The sequence below is a fragment of the Rhea pennata genome, chromosome 2 (assembly GCF_028389875.1).
Source record: "Rhea pennata isolate bPtePen1 chromosome 2, bPtePen1.pri, whole genome shotgun sequence".
In the NCBI taxonomy this organism is placed as follows: domain Eukaryota; kingdom Metazoa; phylum Chordata; class Aves; order Rheiformes; family Rheidae; genus Rhea; species Rhea pennata.
In genome coordinates this window covers 3,406,321-3,428,633 of record NC_084664.1, presented here as the reverse complement: position 1 = coordinate 3,428,633, position 22,313 = coordinate 3,406,321, and the positions used below count along the sequence as shown (strand labels likewise).

General features: G+C 44.4%; 1 protein-coding gene and 1 long non-coding RNA gene across 3 annotated transcripts; one reads left to right on the top strand and one right to left on the bottom strand.

Annotated features, from left to right (window-relative positions):
- Positions 1 to 1,496: 1,496 nt before the first annotated feature.
- On the bottom strand, positions 1,497 to 15,889 carry ARF1 (ADP ribosylation factor 1). The gene is made up of 5 exons (XM_062568693.1): positions 15,743 to 15,889; positions 5,611 to 5,789; positions 5,003 to 5,113; positions 4,206 to 4,330; positions 1,497 to 3,089 (listed from the first exon to the last, which is right to left on the bottom strand). Exons 2-5 carry the CDS (start codon positions 5,756 to 5,758, stop codon positions 2,928 to 2,930), a joined length of 546 nt encoding a protein of 181 aa, XP_062424677.1. The 5' UTR covers positions 5,759 to 5,789; positions 15,743 to 15,889; the 3' UTR covers positions 1,497 to 2,927.
- Positions 15,660 to 21,949, top strand: LOC134136720 (uncharacterized). Of its 2 annotated transcripts, XR_009957525.1 has the most exons (4): positions 15,660 to 15,718; positions 15,854 to 15,914; positions 17,834 to 17,925; positions 19,023 to 21,949. It is a non-coding gene; the product is annotated as an uncharacterized LOC134136720 (long non-coding RNA). The 2 variants fall into 2 exon arrangements; XR_009957524.1 differs by lacking the exon at positions 15,660 to 15,718 and having other exon boundaries at positions 15,748 to 15,914.
- The last annotated feature ends 364 nt before the right edge of the window (positions 21,950 to 22,313 follow it).

Below are 22,313 nucleotides of genomic sequence, written 5' to 3'. Positions count from 1 at the left end.
GGTCCCCGCCTGCCTCCCCTGCGCCCATCACCTGTGACCGTCATTGCTGGGGACTCCCACATCAGCAGAAGCCTCTCTGCTGTGGAGTGTGTGTGTGTCGGGGGAGCGACGGCAGGGCATCTGCTCGCTTTAGGGATCAGAGACCGGAGATGATCTTCAGCTTGCGTTGGCTTGCTGGGGGCTCCGGCTGTCTTAGCGGCGCGCAGTTACGTCAGCAGCAGAGCTGGCCCTCGGCGCTCGCATCCGTGCCAGGACTGGCTGAAGCAGGCGTCCTGCCCGGTTAGGCATGCAAATAGCCTGATTCAGCGCTGCAAATTCAAGGTGCGATGAACAGCCTCGGAAGAGTAACCTGCCCTACGAGAGTTTTGTAATCCCTTGCTGCAATGTTTCCTTCATACTGTTAAACTTCTGAGACAAGCTAAAAACCAAGTGCGAGAAACAGGCACCGTGCTCAGGCAGCCCTCGCCAGGTAACTCATTTAAGCCTCATCACACCAACGTGGCACCCCCAGAAGCCGAGGTAGATCGGAACTGCCCCCCTTCACGAAACAAGCCCCAGTACAAGGGCAGTGAGGGCCAGGGCAACAGGGGCCTGAAGACCGGGGTTAGGGTCTGTGCCTACCTGTTAAGTGACTGCTCTGCCGCCTTAGGTGTTTAGAGGGGAGACAAAAACATGTTGAGTGATGGGAAATGTAGTGCCACCAAACAGGTGAGACACCAGGAGATGCACCCAAATCCTCAGAAGCACTCAGCTGTCTCTCACTCATTTCAGAAAGCAGATGCCAGGTCAGTCTAGGACTGGAGAATCCCCAACTCCTCACTGGGGCAGCTGAGGTCCTCTTCGGTACTTATCCAAATTAAGGCCCCATGTGGAAGTGCTGCTCCTCAACCTGCACAGCACCTTTCGGTCTCTGGGTTTCCAGCCTGTGAAGGAGGGGGGAAGCAGCTGAAGTTCAAGGCAACACAGCGTCAACCATGCAGCAGTTAGAGCTTTACAATCAGTAATGAGAAGCTGTAGCTGACTGAAGATGATCAGCCAAGAGCACAGCTTTGTCCCCAAGCCACAGCTAGAGTGGACTGCTGAAGGGAAGAAAAAAAAAAAAAGCCAAAAGGTAGTTTTTAAGGCAGGCAGACTTGGGTCTTTTTCCCCTACCCAAGCAGGTCAGTCACTGAGCCAATTATTAAATGGGAAAAGCGGGAAGGACCATCTGTTGCAGAAACCATGATGAGACTACTGAAGAAGCCTGATAGATGTTTCTGAGGCAATGAAGAGAGACCAGTAGACACTGACTACCACCTGCTGGTACCCAGCTGTCCACCTGCAATAATCCAACTAGGCCCCAGGAATTCTCTGAAAAATACCAAAGCTGTGCTGAAGTTGCCATACAAATTCTGACATGGCAAAACACTACTTATTTGTTCTGTGTTAGTCTTTAGTTAAAAAAAAAAAATAAATAAATAACCACACACCCAGTAAAAAGATGATACAAAACATGATACCAGTGCAAGTTTCATGAAACTTTTTATTCAACAAGTATTTCATTATGATTCTGCCAAGATGATCAAATGAACAGCAAGGCATAAAAAACATGAAATAGTTAAGAGATTTTATTCTAATAGCTTTAATTACAGTGCTTGTTTGTCAAAATGAAAACTGAAAACAAGTATACAAAACAGTTGATTACTAATTGTGTATTGAAAGCAATAAAGGTTTCCACAACACTAAACAAACCAGTTCTGATAGTTCCTCAAGTTAAAGTTTAACAGCTCCAGCTTCTTCAGTGTTTATCAAAATACAAAAGAAAAGTAAAGAGGTCTTTTTCTGATGGCAAATCTGAACCTTGCAGTATGAGGGATGCCAAGGGTTTTCACACATATACAGATATGGGATTGTTCCAAAATGGGATTGAATACTTCTAGAGTGGAATGACTCTCCAAACTCTCATGCTTTTTTTTTTTTTTTTTTCCTAGACACTATATATAGATGTTTGGTGTTTTTCATGGCAATTTTTACTTAAGTACAGTACTTTCTGACTATAGAGCTTAGGACTAGTACAGGCTGTGCTTTCTGTGGAAAGGTTTGCCTTCTGGAGTGGTTTACACACAAGAAAAGTACAAAACACTTTAGACAAATACAACAGGCTAAAAACGTGACTTCCAGAAATTATTCAAGTTCAATGGAAGTGAAACCTCACCTGAACCAAAAGTCAGAAGTTTAGGATGAGTCTGAAAGCTCATCTAAACCAGCTCTGACAAATCTTATAACAAGTATGAACAAATATGAGCACATACTATAAGCTACATGAAGAACTAGAGATCTACCAATTGTAATCTGTGATTTAACCCGATGAAGTTAATTTGGTGTCAATCATTGCTTCACCATTTCAAAAGAATTAAAAGTCACCATATTAGAGCTAGAACAGCAGAAGTTAATGTCAAACATACTTGTATGTTCAAGTGTTTTTACTTTTCCTTGACTATTTAAAAAAATACAGAATTCAGGTTAAAAACCAACCACCAAAATGGATCTCACAGATCTCACAACCCAACAGAGATAGTATTCAGCTCTACTGCACAACGACCACTGGCAACCCTTATGTTAGTCCACTTAAATCCCTTCCAAGTACTAAACAGTGAGTTGATTCTTTACAATAAAAAAGCTGAGTAATATTGCATAGGAGTACCAGAAACTGCCTCATTGGAAACAAAAACTATTTACATTAAATAAGAAACCTAACTGTTTTCAGGCTTGTATTTGCCACATTTACAGCATGGTGCAATATATACTGTGACAAAAGAAATGAAAACAGCTTCCGGCACTCAATACCACAAAGTAGCACAGTTTGCCACATTAGAGTAAAGCGAAGGGCGAATAGGAGGAAATAAGAGGGAGGGGTGGAAAAAGAGGGAAGAGGAAGGTTTATGGTTTCATTTCTGGTTTCGGAGCTGATTGGACAACCAGTCCAGTCCTTCATAGAGACCGTCTCCGCTAGTGGCACAGGTCGCCTGGATATACCAGTTCCTGTGACGAAGAGAATGCAGTCCAAGTTTGTCTGTGATTTCTGCTGCATTCATCGCATTCGGCAGGTCCTGAGGGAAATAAGCACAGTCATTTCCTTTCCTGTTACTTGGGGAGAAATGCCTGCTTTCCTAAACAATTTTAATTACCAGCTTCAACCCATTAAAAGAAGTTAAGAGTTTTTAAGAGTTTCTCCTTCAGAGGAGCTTAGCAGACTACTTTCGCATTCAAGCTGTTTCAGAGAAACTCAGTAGATACTTTTGTATTCAAGTCATTTCCCCTACACTGACAAAAATCTCCAAAGGTTAAAAGCGTGATCACCCTCTGCTAGTTGTATTATGGGCTATTTCCCTTAAGAAAACCAGAAGTTAGATGACTAAATGTTTGGATTAAGTCATCATGTCACTCAGTGCTGATCCAAAACTGCTTACAATTCAAGGACTGTTTTCATTCACTTTCCATTCAGGAAATGCTTCCTGCCACAGCAGTTTTATGATTTAAGTTCAAGCTAAACTTTTATCATGAAGTGGTACCCAGAACCACTTCTGCTTATAGCCCACTTTTCCCTGCTACTAGGAAAGACTTATGGCTTCTTTACTTTCCAGAGCCTGCACAACTGATGAAGCAGGATGCTATTAACTTCTGCATAACTGAAGTTTACTTAGATGTATTTAAGATTTGTAACGTCTGGGTTTAACCTACTTTTTTTTTTTTTTAAATAATAGTCTCAGCTGCCTTTGTGACCTAGGAGAGTAAAGCTTACAGTTCAGCACGAGTACAGCAAAAGTCAACTCCCTTTTTCTGTCAACACAAGTTATGCTCTCAAGTACTCCCACTGCAGAATTAGGGAAGTTCCTGTTTTGGGTGTTCTGGCCTTCTTTCCTCCTTGGAGAAAGCTCAGGTGGGTACAACACCCCAATCAAGCCAATCTAATGTTAAACTGGTAGAATTCTCCACTAAAACTGAAAATATGGGAAATTTCATTACCCAACGCTGTTTTGAAGAGGCACTTTTGAAGTGAGAGGAGGGCAATTTAAGTTCTGTTGAAGACAATGAGCCCAGAGATTAATGGGCATTTAACGAGCGCTAACCTATTTTGCTGGAAACATCCACATCAAGTTCGTATCAACTAAGTATGCAGTGTGTTTGCAAGAGCTCTTACAGAAAGACATCTTGCTTGGGCATACCTGTTTGTTCGCAAACACTAATAAAACAGCATCTCTAAGCTCATCTTCTGCCAACATTCTCATAAGCTCTTCTCTGGCCTCATTCACTCGTTCTCTGTCATTACTGTCAACCACAAAAATCAAACCTAGAAATAAGCAAACAGTGAGAACCAGCAAACACCAGAAGTTATTTACAAGCAATAGCATAGTTCCAGAAGTGAGACTTAAGCTTTGAAAAGAAAATAATGCAAAACAGTATGTAGCAAAATGCACAATTTTCATCCTGTTGTAATTTCATGTCTGAGAGAAAAGTCTGCTCCTGCTGAGAGCTAGAGGAAACAAGTAGTTTGCTTACACTTGCAATTTTTGGAACTTGTATGTTTAATTTACATAACCACTTTATATTTTCAAGGAGCAGCAGTTCAAACTCCTATGACAAGGAGTCTGTATTATACATTATAAAGGCATACCAGTAGAAGAAGTGACATGTCCTCAGTTCACAGGGCTGGTAAGTTTGTAGGAAATGACAAGTACTAAAAGACTCTTTTGAAGTAAAGGCAGAGGAGGTGCAACGCTTTCAGAGCAAAAGCAAAATTCTGAAGTCTGATTCAGAAGGACAAGGAAGACTGGTCCCTCCATTTCTTTCCACTCCTCTTTGAACCTGTACTAGCTTAATATAACAGCCAGCTGAGCACATGCACACACACAGACACACATTATAAAAACAATTTTTTCCCTGAGAAAATGTCAAGATTATCTGTGCAGGAGCATTAAAAAAAAATTATATTGTAGTTACTTGAACAAGTGTGAAGACTCACCTTGTGTGTTCTGGAAGTAATGGCGCCAGAGTGGTCTGATCTTATCCTGACCACCTACGTCCCACACTGTGAAGCTAATGTTCTTGTATTCTACTGTTTCCACATTGAAACCTAGGACAAAAATGGTGGCAAAATCTCAGTTAAGCATAGCAGTTCCTCCACCTACTGTATTTTCCTAGTCATGGTCATACTTTCCTCACTGAAAACATTATTTAAAAATTTAAATATTTAAAACAAGCTGAATCTTACACAAGGCCTCAGAGCAGACAAATGCTGATTCTCTGGAATCTGTTTCCGATCACCCTGTTCTCAGACAAGCCACCCTCCATTTTTCAGTCTGAACTTGATGCTACAACTAGGGTGACTGCCCTTCCACAGCGCACAAAGCGTTCTTCCACAACCTAATGAAGATAGCAAATTGAGCCTTTAGATCTGGCTGCGCTGTCTTCATGACACAGCTTTACTGGATGTTGGTACCAACTGGCACATCAGGGTACAGCACTAAGTCACTAAAATCAACACCGTGACAGTTAAGATACTGCTGCAAACAACAGGAATCAGATTTCAAAGCAAGTAGCTTATATAAATAATAAAAAAAAAAATCTTACCTATAGTAGGAATAGTAGTTACTATTTCACCAAGTTTAAGTTTGTACAAAATAGTAGTCTTTCCTGCAGCATCCAGACCAACCATTAGAATACGCATTTCTTTTTTGCCAAAAAGGCCTTTGAAGAGGTTAGCAAAAATATTTCCCATGGTTGAGATATGTTCTCACTGGCCAGTAAGTCTAGAGAAAGAGATCACAGGATCACAAAGTTAAAACCGTTTGTTCTGACCACCAAATCAGCCACCAATAAAGCAAATGGAATATGAACTCTTTAGACACCCAGACACATAGTGCACTGTTCTTCCCATACTGAAGCAATACAAGCACCAGAGAAGCCAAAACTTACCCAAGTTAAAAGAAGCAGTTCTGAGCGCTTCAAAGCTTTCAGAAACTCTTTCAGACGTTTTAGTACCAGATGCTATTTTCAGACTTATTTGTGGCAGAGGTGAACCACAAATGATGCAAATGACTGCTCCAGGTACTTCACCGCCCACTGCCATGGTGTAATATATCTACTGCCTCAGGTGTTACTGTAAGATATCTTTTTCTAATTGGCCTACAATTAAAAAGAAGTTTAAACCTAAGCTCTTATCTTGGTTGCTTAGTGCACTGATAGTTTCTTCTTTGGGCAGCACTGAGGAATAGAGGAGGAAATTCAAAATACAGCTTGAGTTCTCTTCTACTCAAAACAGTTTCCTTCCTCTCCAACCCTTAGGAAGTGGCCTGCCAGCACAGTGTAAACACAAAACGGCATTAGCTTCATTAACGTTGAAGACCTTCTCTAGAAAGCAAGCCAATGTTTACTGAAGCTCAATCATCAAAAATTAATAACTGTATTAAGAGTCAGGCTTAAAAATGAATGCTTCTTTGCTCACTCAACTATTCAGTTGGGATGCTCATAAAGGATTAGGAATACCCAGAGCTTCCTGTTTTAGGAACCAAGGAAGTCGCCTCTTGATTTCTGTACTTACAGAACACTCACTGTGCCCTTGGAATGGGATCCACTGCTACCTATTTCCACTGCTTTTTAAATTTTTAAGTTTGCTACTATGCCATTTACAGCAGAGCTTACCACCACCACGAGAAATATTATTCTGCTACTATAAGACATGCAAATTTATATAGTAGCTATAACAGTAGTACTTTATATAAAGCAGCCTTAAAGCTTTACAGCAAAACAGAGAGGAGAATGTTACATGGCACTAGTGATAACTCTCACCTTTACTCCTACTGTATCTAGAAAGTCTCAGTAAGTTTGAAAAGAGCCTGAGAAACTGAAAAAACAAATCTGAGATAGTAGGAACATACACAGTCAGGACGTGTAACATTCAGGGGCTGGGCTTCCTGTGAATCAAGTCATAACTTAAAGGGTAGTATTACATTTGAATCACCTTGAAGATATTCAGCACTTCACAATGAAGTTGTAAGCCTGAAGCAGAATTCCAACTAGAAATTTGCTTTACAGCACATCGATTTAAGACAATTAAAACAAGTTTTGAACTGAAAATTTAATCACTGCACCACAGACCAAGAAGTCTTGCTCTGCTTTATTTAGCCCGATGCTAAGAATGGATGAAGTTTGGCTTCCTCATTTAATCCAGACCTAAGCAGTTCTGCTGTTCTCAGGAAGTTCTGCTCGAAACAAAATTTAACTCAAAAAATTCAGCGCTGTAACACTAAAAGTCACATGTCTCTGCAGAGAGGCAGCTTCACAGTTAAGTCCACAGTACACTCCAGAGTTCCTGAATACCACTTCAGCTTGCTGAACAGACTTAAGTCCAAGATGCATTTGTTTTTACATGATTGAAACCTGATAGGATTGAAACGTTAAAACTAAGCTGGCTCCTCTATGAACCAAGCAGGGCAGTCTACGGCTTAGAACTGAACAAAAGGTTTAGAAGTTTTATTATGCCACCATTTCCTTCATATTTCTGAAGTACAACCATGAATATTCAGCTGCCAGTTGACTATACGAAAGCTGTATAAACAGAAAAGTTAATTAGAAAGTAGAGAAAGCATTTCTACAAGAGTCCCTATTTATCCAAATCACTCTTTCAGACAGCAGGAAATCTCACTCCTCAGCAGTCAACAGCAAGTCTTGCTGGGCTGGAGAGGAGGAAGGCTATAAAGCTTTCCTTTGTCTGGCTGTTCAGGCTGCTGCTATTTTCTACTTCAGCTGAAAAGCAGTATTTGGGTTTGAACTGTTATCTGTTATCACAGCTGTTATAACCATCCAAAATGAGTTTAAGAACTTCTGCAGTAAGACAAATTTATAAGGCCCTACAAATAACGTGTTTGTTGTTGTTGTTTTTAGTTTCTGCAGGTTTAAAAGCCTAACAGGTTAGGTTATTAAATGCTCAAGGTCAACAGCTGTAATCAAGTAACACAATTTAATCTTTTCTTTTACATTCACAACATCTCTCTGCCCCTTGCTAAAGGCACATTTTGGGCTTCACAAGTTGCTGACACTTGCCAATATTATTAGTAAATCCCATTAGACCCTTATTCTCTTGATAACTAACTATTCCTGCATCAAGTCCGGCCCCGCCACAGAAGCATATTACTCAGCTACTTTCATAGCACTCCTCCTCCTTAGTCTGATTTTCTGTGAAGAATGAGAAGTTAAGACAGGTTGAAGAACTTTCTCCACTTCCTTCTTGTTCCTTACACATTCCCACTACCCAAACCGCTTCTGCAACTACTTTGCTACTCTAAGGTATACAGCAATCCAGAAAGTCTTTTTTTAAAATAGAGAATGGAAGTTTTTCACAGATTTTTATGTATTTAAGTATGTTTAGATGTTTACTGGAAAGTAGCAGCATCATTATTTCCTAATAAAGGAAAAATATTGTTAAGAGAAGCCCATCTGCAGAACTCCCACAAGCTGTTGTGGTTCCCACCAGAACGCTTCTTGAATGCTGCTGGGGTAAAAGAGGAGGCCTCTCTCCAACACCTGCAATGTCCTCTAACCAACAGCTAAAAGTTTGCCTGCCCTCACAGGAAAGGAAAATCAGCCTATCCATCTGACAACACTTTACAGACTTGTTCACATTTGTGATGAGATGGTGAAGTATACAATCATGCTTATTCCTATATATTTTTCTATATCACACTCCTCTCACTACATCATCCCTGCCAGTATGTGATTAGTTTGTATTATCTAGACATAAGCACCTTGAGTTCCTTCCTCAGCATTAATAAAAATCCTCAGCCACATCACTATCAAAACAGTGATGGATTATTTCCAATAGTCAGGTCTTTGCTTTTTCAGCCAGTCGTGCTGTCAAACACAGACCCTACTGCACTGGAAGCTGCTGCCACAGTTTAGAACTGTTTCCCATGACTTCATTACCACTCGTTAATACAACTCAGCTGAGGGATCATGCGATTACTTCTAGTGTACTTCAGTGCAGAGTCTGCTTAGTTTAATTCTCATTCCAGTCAGTTAGGACTCCATGAACACACTGAAAATACAGGGAGATTTAAGATACCCAGTCACTTTTCAGGCACCTTCAACTTTTGCAGTCTTGCCTATATCAAGATTTGATAATACGCCACCTACATAACATAGTGAAGCGTAACTTCTCATTTTCCCTTACATCAGATTAAATGTTGTAACTGGTAAATTAACAGTTTTAGAGGCTTAACAAGTTCAAAAAAAAAGTCTGAAAATATCAGAAGACTACAGGTTACGAGTTACTACTTCAGCACATCTTCAAAAGAAGCATCTATAAGGCTAAGCAGAAAGACTCGTGTATGAGAAGTAACTACCCAGTGAGCAGCAGGGACAGCATTTCTGCAACCTGTAGTCTGTGGACACCCTCACTGCGAACTCAGTTTCTAAAAATGGAAGCCCTCACTCCTCACCAAACCCAAATCACACCAAAATAGAATCACCTTCTTTGACTTTTGTTTCTCACTGTTAATCCAAGCGCTGAAGCACACCTTAACATATTCCACTCCACCTCAAGATGTGCACAGAGGTAAAAACCTGTTAGGCAGGTTCAGTTAAAGATATACTGTGTCATTGGTAAACAGCAAGAAAGAGACTCACTGCTAAGACTGCAGTTTTGTGTCAGGAAACAAAGCATTTTCAACAGCCTATTTTCTGCTGAGTGATACATTGAGATAAGCAACTAGGAGTACAGGCAGCCTTTTCCAAAAAGCCTCAGTGAGACCAGAGTTTAAAAATGAATGAACAGTCTGCAGTAGTGGTCAGTCTGTGGTGTCTGCTGAAGTGATACAGCAATTAAATTAGAACTTGCTTCTATTCATTATAGATCGTCAGAATAAAAGCTGAGGAGTATCTCAAGACTAAAGATAACTCAATGTCTAATCTGTTGCAGCATTTTGTAGTTAACCATGCCTTAATGCATGTCAGTGTCATTTCACCCAGTCTGCTTATTTTGAAAAGTCAGCTCTGCTTCTTGATTTCCACACTAGATTGCTGAAATGTTAGCGAACAAGCTACACCACAGATACGTGACCAGAAGGGTGTGCAATATATTAACGAAGGTATAGCTGCATCTAGAAATGTCACATAATCTTAATTTTGCACCTCCAGAAGATTTTTTTTTTTTTTGAGCACATGAATCAAACCTCACTGAGCAAAAGTTGTAACAAATGGCCTGGTTTCACTCAGATTTATATCACTCTTTGAAACATACCATAGCAGATGAAATCAGAGGCTGAGGTGAAAGATGTCATATGCATTACCTAATTGCATAAATTATGCCTGCAATATAAAAATACATTTCTCACTTCTACATATCACCACTTACCACAAAGACTTCCACGGCAGAAGTTCTGAGCATTATTTTCTCACATCAGTATAACAAAGGTTTCTGGGCACAATCATTTTGTCAATCTGCTCTCTATAGTAGATGAATACTAGCAGCAATTAAAATCAATCCCCCCAAAAGCTTAATTGTCTACCTACTCCCTTCACTATACACTCTGAGATACAGAAGTACAGAAGACATTCGCTGACTTTGGGAACTATCAGATCTCCATTAGCACTTTCATACCTTTTTCTTAATGCCTATTTCACAAGCAGAGACTAACCTACTAGAGACATACAGCATTACAGTTCAAATTAATCAAAACATCAATGTTAAAGCAAAGCTGAAAACTGTCAGTAAAGAGTGACATTTTAGACACAGGTTTAACAAATTCCCCCCCCCTACCCTGAGCTCCACATTACAGCTGTAATTACATATGTTACTGCTCTACTGAGCATTCACTGTAGCTTGTTCTAGTTGCTTAGATATCCACAGTAAATAAAACTGGTGTGCTTACGAAGACAACTTACTGTCAAAAGCACATGTCTCTGTTTAAAAGTAAAATCAACTCTACATTTTCCTAAGTATAACTCCACCTCTAATGCAACTGAAAACAAAACACATGGATCCTAAACTGGTATTAACACTTAAACTGGTTAGTCACAAGAAACCAAGAATTAATCCATTTGGTATTTAATAGAAATATTAATTTGGAATTTAGTCATTCAGTATCAGTCATCATATGTCTGTTTTACAGCTTTCTGGAAGATTTTAAGTTAAAAGCATAGCATGTAAAGATACGGTAAACAGAAAAAGCAAAATATTATATACAAAAGATAAAACCTATAAATAAAGATGATGGATAAAAAAAATCCAAAACCACTTTCTCCCAAGTTCAACAACTGCTTTCAGAGTAATGTGCAAGAACATATAAAAAATTTGCACCCAGGTACAAATTGAACTCAGCAGCTTGTTCTTCACTATTTAAAGACTGTTTTATAAGAGAATGTGAGAAGTTATCCAACAAGGATAAGACACTGCAGAAATTGTAGTATTAATCTAGGACCGTTTCACAACACCACTCAGCAGGCACAGACAGTTAAATACAGCTGCATTTGCTGAACTTGAAGAAATTTCTTTGCAGATTTAAATGTGCTGCTACAGCAAATTAAGAAAAAAAAAAGGAAACTCTTGATCAAAACACTTTTTATACAGCTATGGTGGCCTGATACATTACTGCTCAAATATATAAATATTCAACTATTTTACAAGTTTTTCACTGGTCTTCCACATCTATTAACCTCAATGAAAGACGATTAAATATCAACAAGCCCTTTAATTCCAGTGTTCAGGACTCTTAAGTTAACTTAAAATAGTTTTCATCTGAGTTACCTGAGACTTTAGCGCATACTGCAAGTCATTAAGTACAGATTAAGTTTAAAAGTTAAGAGTAGCTAACAAGTATGTTAGGTTCCTTCATCAACATGGGATTATTTGGGGATTAAATGCCATCATAATAAAGGTGATCTCAAAAACCTCTTTCTCAGAGCTTGTCATCCCTTGCAAGTCCCCACTCTTTTTTAGTAATATCTGTTAAAACCAGGGGAATGTTAACTGATCAATACCAACCACTGCAGCAATTTTCTCCATGTCACAGCAAAGGTGCTTGTGTCATGTCTGAAATGGAAGCGTCTTAAATGATAATGTTATTACGTATTTGTCTTTTAGAGAAGATTAGAGAAAATAAAGTGCTGATTTGAAGCGTCATGCAAACAAAAATTAAAGCTATATAATTCTACTCCCATCCAAAAATGTTTAGATAGATTTGGCCACTTAAGTTTGCAATTACCAACTAAAATCATCTAGATGCACACTGCACGTTCAGGTCCAATGGAGAACAAGTCAGTGGGAAATCAGGCAAAGAAAATTCAATACAGCTATTCCTCAGGTAGCATCTTCATTCAGCTTAAATAGGTTGAACATCTTGCTGTTTATACACATTACCCCACAGCATTTTCCAAATGCTGTAAGATTCTTTTGAGAATATGGGGATCAGACTGGCAGAAAATTAGAAAATAATTGCATTTGCAAGCTCAGAACAAGGACAAAAGAGCACAAAAGAGAGAGTTTCCTTTGGAGTGATGCACTGTTTCCCAGCTTATCAATCTCTAGCTAATGACGGCCTATACTACAAGAAGTCACTCATAAAATAACATGCAAAAACAAGAAAATACCAGTGTCTAGCAAAGAAGAGATGGCAGGCTGCTTAACTTGGTATTCAAAAACCAAAGCTGATTTATCATCCTACTCTCACCTTGAGGAAGAGGAAGCAAGCTACTTGTTTCCTAGCAAAATCTGTAGCTATTTAAAGCAATTATATATTACCATGCATAACTCAAAAGCATGCAACACACAGGAACAAAAAACACATCTGGTCCCTGAAATATTTTATTTAAAAGGCTGACAGCTGGAAAAGTACAGAAGCCACTGTTCATTTTTAGATGAAGCACATTCACCACTTTCCTTCAGACTGTCTGTAACTGCTCAGAAAAAGAAGTGGTGTTGATAATGCAACTGTGACACCTAAGTTTTAACTGCAACTACATCTGTACCTGTTAAACAGTGGATATTATTACTACCGTGGGAACTGCTCATTACAAAGCATTTTTTTTCAGGCAACCCTTGTACAGTTTGAGGCTAAAATATTTTTATTAAAATTTAAGCCAAATAACCTGTTATCATTTCCACTAACTGGAAAATAAATCAACATTTACACTTTTAGTAGAAATAGGAGAAATTTGCACGAGAGCTTCAGTAAAATTGGTTTTTGGTTTGGGGAAAATGTCAAAGCAGAACCTACAACTAGCTATTAATTATCTATGAATTACATATGAATAAGAGCAATATTAAACCTCAGAGTCTTATTAGAACCAAAACATCAGCAGAAGTAGTGACACAGTCTCAATATTTGCATGGGCTAGAAACAAGAAATAAAATTGGATATATGCAAGCAGAAAGAACAAAGTGGTCAATAATACAGAAAAAACAGCAGTTTTAGTAGGAAGCTGGTTCTAAACTTTACTCATCAGTTAAAGAAAGGGAATGATAGCTGAGAATAGTACTAGCTGTGATACAAGATCTAAAGTATTTCAGCAGCAAAACTTTCAACAGATTTCTAAAAAGAAGCAAAACTATTTCTCTTAGGTTTGCAAAGTCTATCCACTGTAAGATATTAAAATGCTTGTGAAGGCTGTCGAAATCTGTAAGAATTCTAGCCTGGAAGTTATCTTTGCACATCTCAGCAGTTTCTAAACTGACCTTTTGCTTTCAAAGCAAGATGCTTCTTTAACCCTACAAATTCTGCTATAAGTCTGTATTTGAGCTATTCCATTCCTCAGCAATTAATGTAATCAATACCTCATGAGATAACAGTGCCTCAGTGAGATGTGTGAACACCACTACTTAAAGCACGTTTTCTATCAGATGTAATTGAAGCATAACATAATTCGGTCAGTTAGAAGAAGGACCAAAATCCAACCCTTTACCTCCTCCCTCCCCCTCCCGCCCACTTTGTTTGCCTTGAAACAACTGTAACTCTAGTCCTGCCCCTCACTTGGCAAGCATGACTAATGCACATAAGCAATTGCGTGCACTGGTCAAGAATGCAACCACTTTTGCCCAGTTCCTTTTCAGATTTGGGCAGATTGTATTTCATGACTAGACAAACTCCAAAATTCACCAAATGCCACAGCAGGCACTGATTTATATTCAGAACATTGCATTCAGACATTCACATTCTAACTCCATTCCATGTTCTTAACATATGATCTGGCAATTATTATGTATATCAAACTATCACAGCAGTAAGGGCTGTTCAGAGTGGAAGCGACATCTACTTGAGCCATTTTTCTTCCTGATGCTCTGACACAGTAGAAGAGTCAATAAACCTGGCAAACAAGGAATTTTAAGAGGTTCAAGTGAGGTAGGTTTCCTCACCCTTTCACCCAGTATAATTAGCACAAATGAGAAAGTAGTCCAACAGGGTTCTCAAGCACTGCAGACAACACGCGTTTTTAATAGAGGAAATAAGTGGCATCACACCAGCCTCCTAAATATAGGTTTCAGAAAATCCCTTGCTGTTAGACTACGACTACTTCACACTGACAATTTCGTTACAAATTTCATAAAGAAAAGCCAAGAAACAATTCTCAATTCAGCTTGAGAGGATTCCCCTTCCCACCCCACCCCCCGAAGTACTTCAAATCGGTAGTAAAAATAGTAATAACTGCATTGCCAAATGACCTTGGACAATTCACTTCATTTCTCTGCCGGAAAGATAAGGTTAGCAGAATATTCTTCAAAGGGGTGTTGAAAGACTTATCACTTACAAAACAAAGTTCAAAGTATTTTATAAATAGTTCGCATTTTAGCTATTGACAAAACTACATTTGAAAACAAGACTCTGGGCACAACTCTAATCAACCTGTGGAATTTGGTTTGGCAGGAACCTAGCAGCAGAGCAACAAGGTCAATGTCAAACACAACATTTAGGCAGTTTTATGACCCGAGAGAGATTTAGTTATGTTCGATTGGGGCAGACGGATTCCTCCGCAAGGAGGTTCTCATAGCTAGCCTATCACTTCAACAGACAGGGGATATCAGCCCATAAAGTATCATGTTAAATGCTCACAGAGGCAGGACATAGTACTTCTGGCCGCAGTGTAAGATCCTTCCAGTGGGATCTACCATGCCAAGGAAAACTGACCTTCTGGATCACCAAACCCAAGCAATGGGCGTCAAAAAGAGTTTGTTCTAGGCTAAAAATCAACTTACCTGTGCCCTCCCAGCCTAGCACGAAGCCTGACACCACAGCTAAGGATTTATTAGCCAAAAACCTCTCTTAGGAATTTCCCCCGAGCCTCCGCTCCCCTCCTAGACCACGGGAGCGGCGAGTTCGGCTAGGAGAAGGGTTTTCGGGAAGGAGGAAGCGCAGGAAAGCTCTCGGGTGGGGCAGGCCGGAACGGGGCAGCGCGGGGCGGGCGCCGAGGCCCATCCCGCCGCATCCTGTCTAATCCCTCCGGCAGGGGGAGCGGCGCCGGGGCCTGGCGCAGAGCTGCGGCCGTTTCCACCTCCTGCTGCCCCGCCTGAACCCGAACACGAGCCCGAGCGCGGGCCGAGCCACCCCGCCGAGCGAGGGCCGTGAGGCGGCAGCGCCCGGGCCCGCAAGGCCTCACCGCCGCCGCCGCCTCCTCAGTGCCTAGGCCGCGGCGCCTCACAGCCCGTCGCGGCAGCGGGCAGGGCAGGGCGGGGAAGGGGCCTCGGGTTGAGGTGAGGGCGGCGGCGGCGACCTACCGGCGTCGGCTGCTACCCCGGGCCGCGGGTCTGGCTGTGCTCAGGCGGTCCCGCTTGGAGCCGGCTCCCCCCCTGCCGCTGCCGCCGCCGCTCAAGCCTCTCTCCGCCCAGGCACACAAGATGGCGGCGCTCGGTGGCCACGTCAGTGCCAGCCCCGCGCGCGGCACCACGGGTAAGCGAGGAGGGCGAGCGGGAGGCGGGGCCAGCCGGCGGAGGGGGCGGGGCTCCGCCTTGCGGCCGCGCAGGGGGCGCCGCGGCGCCGCAAAGGGGCGGGGCCTAGCGGCAGGCCACGCCCCCCCTCCCCCTCCTCCCCTCCCCCTTAGAGCGGATGTGGCGCGCGCGCGCGCGCGCGGGTGGGGGGGGGGGAGCGCGGTCGGCGCGTGGGAGCGCGCGCGGGGTGCGCGCGTGGGAGCGCGCGCGGGAGCGCCCCATTTCCCGCCCGCCCCGGCGTGCATGCGGCGTTGCCCCGTGCGGCACGCAAGCACGCCCCTCGTGGGAGCGGTGCTGCGTGCGGCGTGCGAGCCGCCACGAGTGGGCTCGCGTGCACCACGCATTGCCCTGCGTCAGGCAGGCTGGGGGTGCAGGCACCCCTTACGGAGGCTGCGTGGGGATGCCTCTGGGCGCCCTCGGGGACACAAGCTGGCTCGTTGCGGGGTGGTGGGTGCACGGCGCGGACGGATCGGCTTGTGATGAGCAGCACCCGCCCTGCAGGGCCAGGAGCTGCCTCGAATCCCAGGAGGAGACTCCATGGCCTATGTTTTATCCACAGTAAAGTGGGGCCGCTGGGTCTGGATGAAGGAGAAAACAATCAGGAACTGCATTTTTTTCCTTTTTTTTTTTTTTTTTTTTTTTTTGCAAAAAAAAATCCCCTGATGCAAGGCTTGCGAGGAGATTTGAGGAGCCGTGAGCAGATCGCTTCCCCGTTCCCTTGACAGCGTCCCCTTCCCATCTGTGCAAAGCGTCGAGGCGACGGATTCCCGCCCGTTTGCAGCCCTTTGGCAGGAATGCCGAAAATGTCGCTTATTTCGACTGGAGGGGGAGAAAAAAAGAAAAAAGTTGCAAGGCAGTTTGGGGAACGGCCACTTTGGGAGCCCAAATTTGGCCCCAGCACTCTTGAGCTGCTGATGATGCAAGAGGCAAACTTTGACCGGTAACTCATTTCTGGGAAGAGAAAGGCCTCTTTTTGCAATGGGCAGTGCAGATATATTCCCTCTTTTTTGGAGGGGTGGGGGCGCAGGAAAGAGGAGGCCTTCAGGCAGCTCCACTTGCCTGCTGGGCGCTAGCAGCGGAGCAGGAGCCTGCTCTGCTTTTGCAGCACAGCCACTTCGGAGTCGGAGGGTTTTCCTTGCTGGAGAGACAAATCTGGCTCGGCTGCACCCTGTTCTCGCTGGCTTTTGGGGGAAAAAGAAAAAAAAAAGTGTTGGTCCAAGGAGATACTCTGAGGCTATAAAAATACCTGTGACAGCTTGCTTGCAAAATGCTTTCTGCCCCAGGGAAAAAAAAATACCATGGGCTGGATTTACTCTAGTTCCTGTGCCTCCAGAAGGAGTTTGGGGGCAGAAATGACTTCAAATGCAAAGTGTAGTAAAAAGCAGGTGGATTTGAGGGGAAAAGCAAGCGAAATGCCAAATGCAGCAATTTATTTATTTATTTATTATTAATATTAATTTTGCAGCAGGAGCTTGCTCCAGCCTGGTAGATGACGTGGAGCTGGAGGTTGGCAAAATGCTTGAGGTGGGCCCAGGTCCCATCTCCGACAGCCCTGCAAACTGCAAGAGCTTTGGGTTTTGCCGTGGTTTCCTAAGGAAAAACTGACTTTTAGGGGCACAGGGACCTGTGCAGCTGGAGGTCCCAAAAGGGTGTTTTCTGAGAGCCTCTCAGATGTAGGACAAAAGCACGGAGAGCCAAGGGAGCAAAATGCCTTTCCATTGGTGACGTTGGCTCCCTTGGGATGCTGGGCAAAATGCCCCAGCTCTCTCCGCCTCGCTGTTTTTCTCCTTAATTTGGACATAGCTCCACTGTTCCTCTCTCAGCAAACTGCGGGGCTGATGCAGAGAGCTGCAGATAAGGTCAGTATTGCTGTTTTCTTAGCGCTGCTGCTGGAAGGAGCTCCCACGGTCCATGCAACGGGGACCCACCTGACGTGACCACTGACGACTTGCCTTCGTTTGCTCAGCAGCCAGGTGGGAAAACGCGCTCGGGCTGGGTGGAAACCACGCCGCGACCCGCTCAGCCTGCCTGGAAAAGCTCTCACCAGTGGCGACGTCTCCATGCAGTGCTTTAAGCACAGAGGCGCTTCCGCTGGATCCGAACAAATCTGGGCTCAGGCGTTGATGGCACCATGACGCGTTCCTCAGCATGCTTAGGAGATCTTCCGTGATTGCTGCTGTCCTCTTTTCCCTTCCTTTGGATGCAGCCGGGCCCCCTCGTTTTTTTAGGAGGGTGTGGTAGTGTTGTCTTTACCCAGCATCTCGGGCTGGTGGTGGGATTTGAGCAGCAGAACATCTAGATCAGACAGCACCATGAGGCTGTGCCATGGATGGTCTCTCCTTCCACCCTTCCTAATTTGGGGTTTACTCCTCAGCTTAATTTCAGTACCAGAGCTAATGTGCTGCAGTCAGAGACCTGCGCCAGCAGCCGTGTCCACGGGGCTGGATCCCCAGGCCACCGTATGGGGTGGAGACAGGGACAAGCAGTGTTGTCCCCAACCCTAAGGCTCCCCTGGTGCCAGCCGTGCCACACCGGGGCCTTCATGTCTTTCAAATTAGAAATGTGGCAGGACCACGTGATTGCCCACAGCACAAGATGTTTAGGGTCAGCTCCTTAGAGCTATCTGGTCTTCCTAGGATCCTCTATTCCTTATTACAAAGATAGGAATTTAGAGTTACACAAGGCATAGGGAAAACCTGGCTTTTCAAAAGTGCCCCGTTACTAACCTGCCTCAGGATCTATGGACCACGGCAGCCCGATTCCTGTGAGGCAAAGCAGGCTGGAGAGCCTGAACCCCAGGTACCCACTCTGCAACTTGGCTGGGAAACCTCATGTTGCATCGTTGTAGGAAGCTGGTTGACCATCACCAGGGTACCATGCCGCTGTGTAGGTTTTGACGTGGCACATATCCTTTTGTCTTTACTGGCCATGTGCAGCTAAAAGCTGGATTTTAAATGCTCAGGTGAAAGATTTCACCTCTACTAGCAAGATGCCCCCAAATCCCTTGGTTTGCTAGCAAAAACTGCCACCTCTGAAATACTAATATTGTGTATCTGGGTTATTATCACAGATTCTTCCAGAACTGGAATGAAACTTTGGCCATTTTCCATCATCAGAACCTCATTAGGTTGTGCAGCCACTAATTGCTACCCACGAGCCCGACAGCTTGCGTCAAAGGAGAAGACAGAAGTTGCCCTGGGACCCGCCAATCAATGTCACAGCCAGCCTGGGCCCTCGGTGCACTTTGACCACCTGCAAGAATGACGACGATTGTTTCGGATGCGAGGAGAGAGATGGAAACCAGCCTAATTATAACATCAATGTCAGGTCACGTTCCCCCGTCGGACACCTGCACGATGGAGAAAAAAAGCAGACGGCAGCTCTCGGAGTCCAGCTTCTGTGAAGCCAGCTAGAGACGTCACGGCTGCTCTCGGCTGTCCAGGCCTTGAAGAGCTTTCTTTGTGCCCGCTGTCCTATCAGCTGTTGTGTGGAGACCGAGATGTACATGTTGTGAAAAAAGTGTGACTGGAGTAATGGTGAGAGAGGGAAATACAAATATGCAAGGGAAATTGGCAGCTAGGTCCGTAAGGGCGAGGGAAGGAGGGTAGGTGCAGGGAGGCTGCAAAAGGAAGGACTGCAGAGAAGGCTCTTGGTTAGTGAAAGGACGTGGTGTGGAAAGGAAGTAAAAATGTGTCTAATGTCTAAATCATTTCACTTCATTTTGTGTGTCTGCAAGGTAGCTATCTCCAGCTGAGTTCATTCCTAGCTCCCTTTTACAGTCACTACAGAGAAACAGGGAGCTTAGTGTGAGATTCAGCACCCTTTCCAAGATATCTCCTTCAGGGTGAGATGACCTATGCCATCATCTCCACTGACTGGACTGACTCAGTCTCCCCAGGAGATCCCAGGGGTGTGAATCTGGTGGAGATGTCTCCTTTGTAGGACATGACCTCCTGAGCGACTTGGTCCAGTGTTAGAACTACTTTGAGCAGTGTTGGACCAGAGGAGCCTTCAGCATCAGTAGTGTGGTGGTATCTTCGCTTGGTCAAAAAGATCCATTCCTGTGTGGCAGGAGACAGACAAATGGGTCTACAGAGGCAAGAGAGATCCTGGGCTGATGTTCTGTAGAGTGTTTTGCAGAGTTCAAGGTGGTGGTGGTGGGGTCTCACAACCAGTCCCAGGAAAGCTTCTTCTCAAATTTCAGATCCACCAGTGACACCTCTGGGAGGCCTGCCTTCTTCCCATGCACATTTTTGGGGTCTCAACCTTCTGTGTTGTCCAAGGGCCCCAAAACTGGCAACAAGTTTTCTTCCTGGTGGATATGTTGCTCCAGGCTGGATGTGGGATTGTAACAGGCCTATTGGCTTCGTGGGACCCATAAATGAGCCAAAGCCTGCTTATCCTATGCTGGAAACACACTTTGTGAATACAACGGGGCTGTTTGTAGGAAAGCAAGCAGGCTGGGTTTAGCCGGATAGCTGCAAGAGCAGCTGGTTGGTAGTTGGAACATTTTTAAGACAAGAAAGGGCACGTCGGAAGTGAATCCAAAGAGATCAGCCATTCAGCGTCTTCCTCCTCTCTATTTCTAAACTTTAATGTTGTTTTTTATACTGTCCCACGTACCTGGAACTGGGGAACCTTCCCCTTCTTCCCCTGAGCCCCAGAGGGAAGGATCTGTGAAGAACGAGCTGTGTGAGAGGGGATCGCCCAGCAGCCTCCAAAACTTGCTTCGAGCCACCGCAGGCTTCGCTTGTGGTGTCCCAGTGGAGAAGGATCACAAGTCTTTTTTTCTTAGGCAAGTCTGCTGAAATCAAAAGAGAGTTTGCCCCCAGTGTGGTGCTGGGTGTGCAATATAGAGAACAAAGCAAGCAGACGAACCTTTGCAAGGCCCCATTTGCTGAAATTCGAGTGTAAATCGATTTCAGCTTCCTGCTTGTACGTTCCCGGAGTGATCCTAGCATCCAACTGCAGAGAATGAAATCCTTGCTGCAGGATGCTGTCAGTGCTGAAAGTTTGCAGAGGTTCATGGGAGGAAAAACCCATCAAGGATTCAGATACCAACTCTGGCTCGGTGCATCCCTGGCACAAGGGGCTGGGGCTTGGGAGAGGACCGTTTGGCCTGCACTGGAGTGGCAGCAATGGCTGTGGGTTGCCCCGTTAGGCACCTACTAACATGACAAATGAGGACCACAGGAGACCTTATTAGGAAAGAGATCATCTACAAGGAGATCTCCTTGCCCAAGACCACATGGGAGCAAAGTAGCAGAGCATGAACTTGATCTCGGTATCTGCCCACTCCTAAGGCAGGAGGCCAAGGAGCAACCTCACAGCTTATTCTGACCATGAGGACAAGACCATCACCCATCTTCAGCTGCAGTCTCGGAATAGGTGGGGCACCCCCGTGAAGACACCCATGGAGTTGAGAGAGCCATGGCTACAGGATCCACCTTGCTTGCCTGAGAGAGGTTTGGGGGTCAGGGACCGCCTTCCTCATGCCTTTGCTACCTCTGCGCTTCCATCCTCCCATACCTGGTGTCCTCTGACGTCTCCTTATATGCCAAAGGGATGCCTGGGCAAGGAGGAGTGGAGCACAAACTGCTTTTTGCTTCACCTGATGGCTAACCCTCACTGACACAGCACTTGGTGGAGCCTTTGGCCAGGGGTCCTTTGGCAGTGCCCTAACTTGCTGAGCCCCAGCCAAAGAGACTCAGAGCTGCCCGAGATGCACAGCCCGTGGGGCTGTCAGGAGGTGTTGACATCTCAGGGATATCCCTTTTGTTCCCTCCAGGATGCAGAGGAAAACCTGTGCCCACGCTGGGCTATGATACAATCTGGCCTCTGGGTTTCCTCAGCCCCTGGCTCCAGCAAATGCCAATTTATGTCAATTATTCCTTTACATTTATTGTGTGTGTGCCTCACTTATCTCTAGGGAAACAGCCGTGCTGCTGGGGCGTGATTTATCCTTGAGAAATATATTTCAATTAGCATTTAAACCCATACCCATGATGTGGTTACAAAGACGCTATAATGAATCAGTCTTTTAATAAGCTTGGTAACCTTTGAAAACTCCCCAGGAGGGGAGCTGGGCATGCATGCGGGCCAGCAGATAACATGCTGCAGATGCTGGTACTGTCTGTGCAGGGGTTGAAATCACAGCCCCGGCCCCTTGGCTGTGGACCGTGGCACATGTGCTGGTCGCTAGCTTATGGCTGCCTGCTCCGGTGATGCTGTGAAAATAACCTAATGCTGCTGCAGCCAAGGCAGCTGGGATTTTCCCTGTTTTATTCTGCATGGACAGATGCCTGTGGCCTGTGGCTGGGTTAGCTCTGTGGGATGGACCGTCCACTCTTCCCGTCGTGAT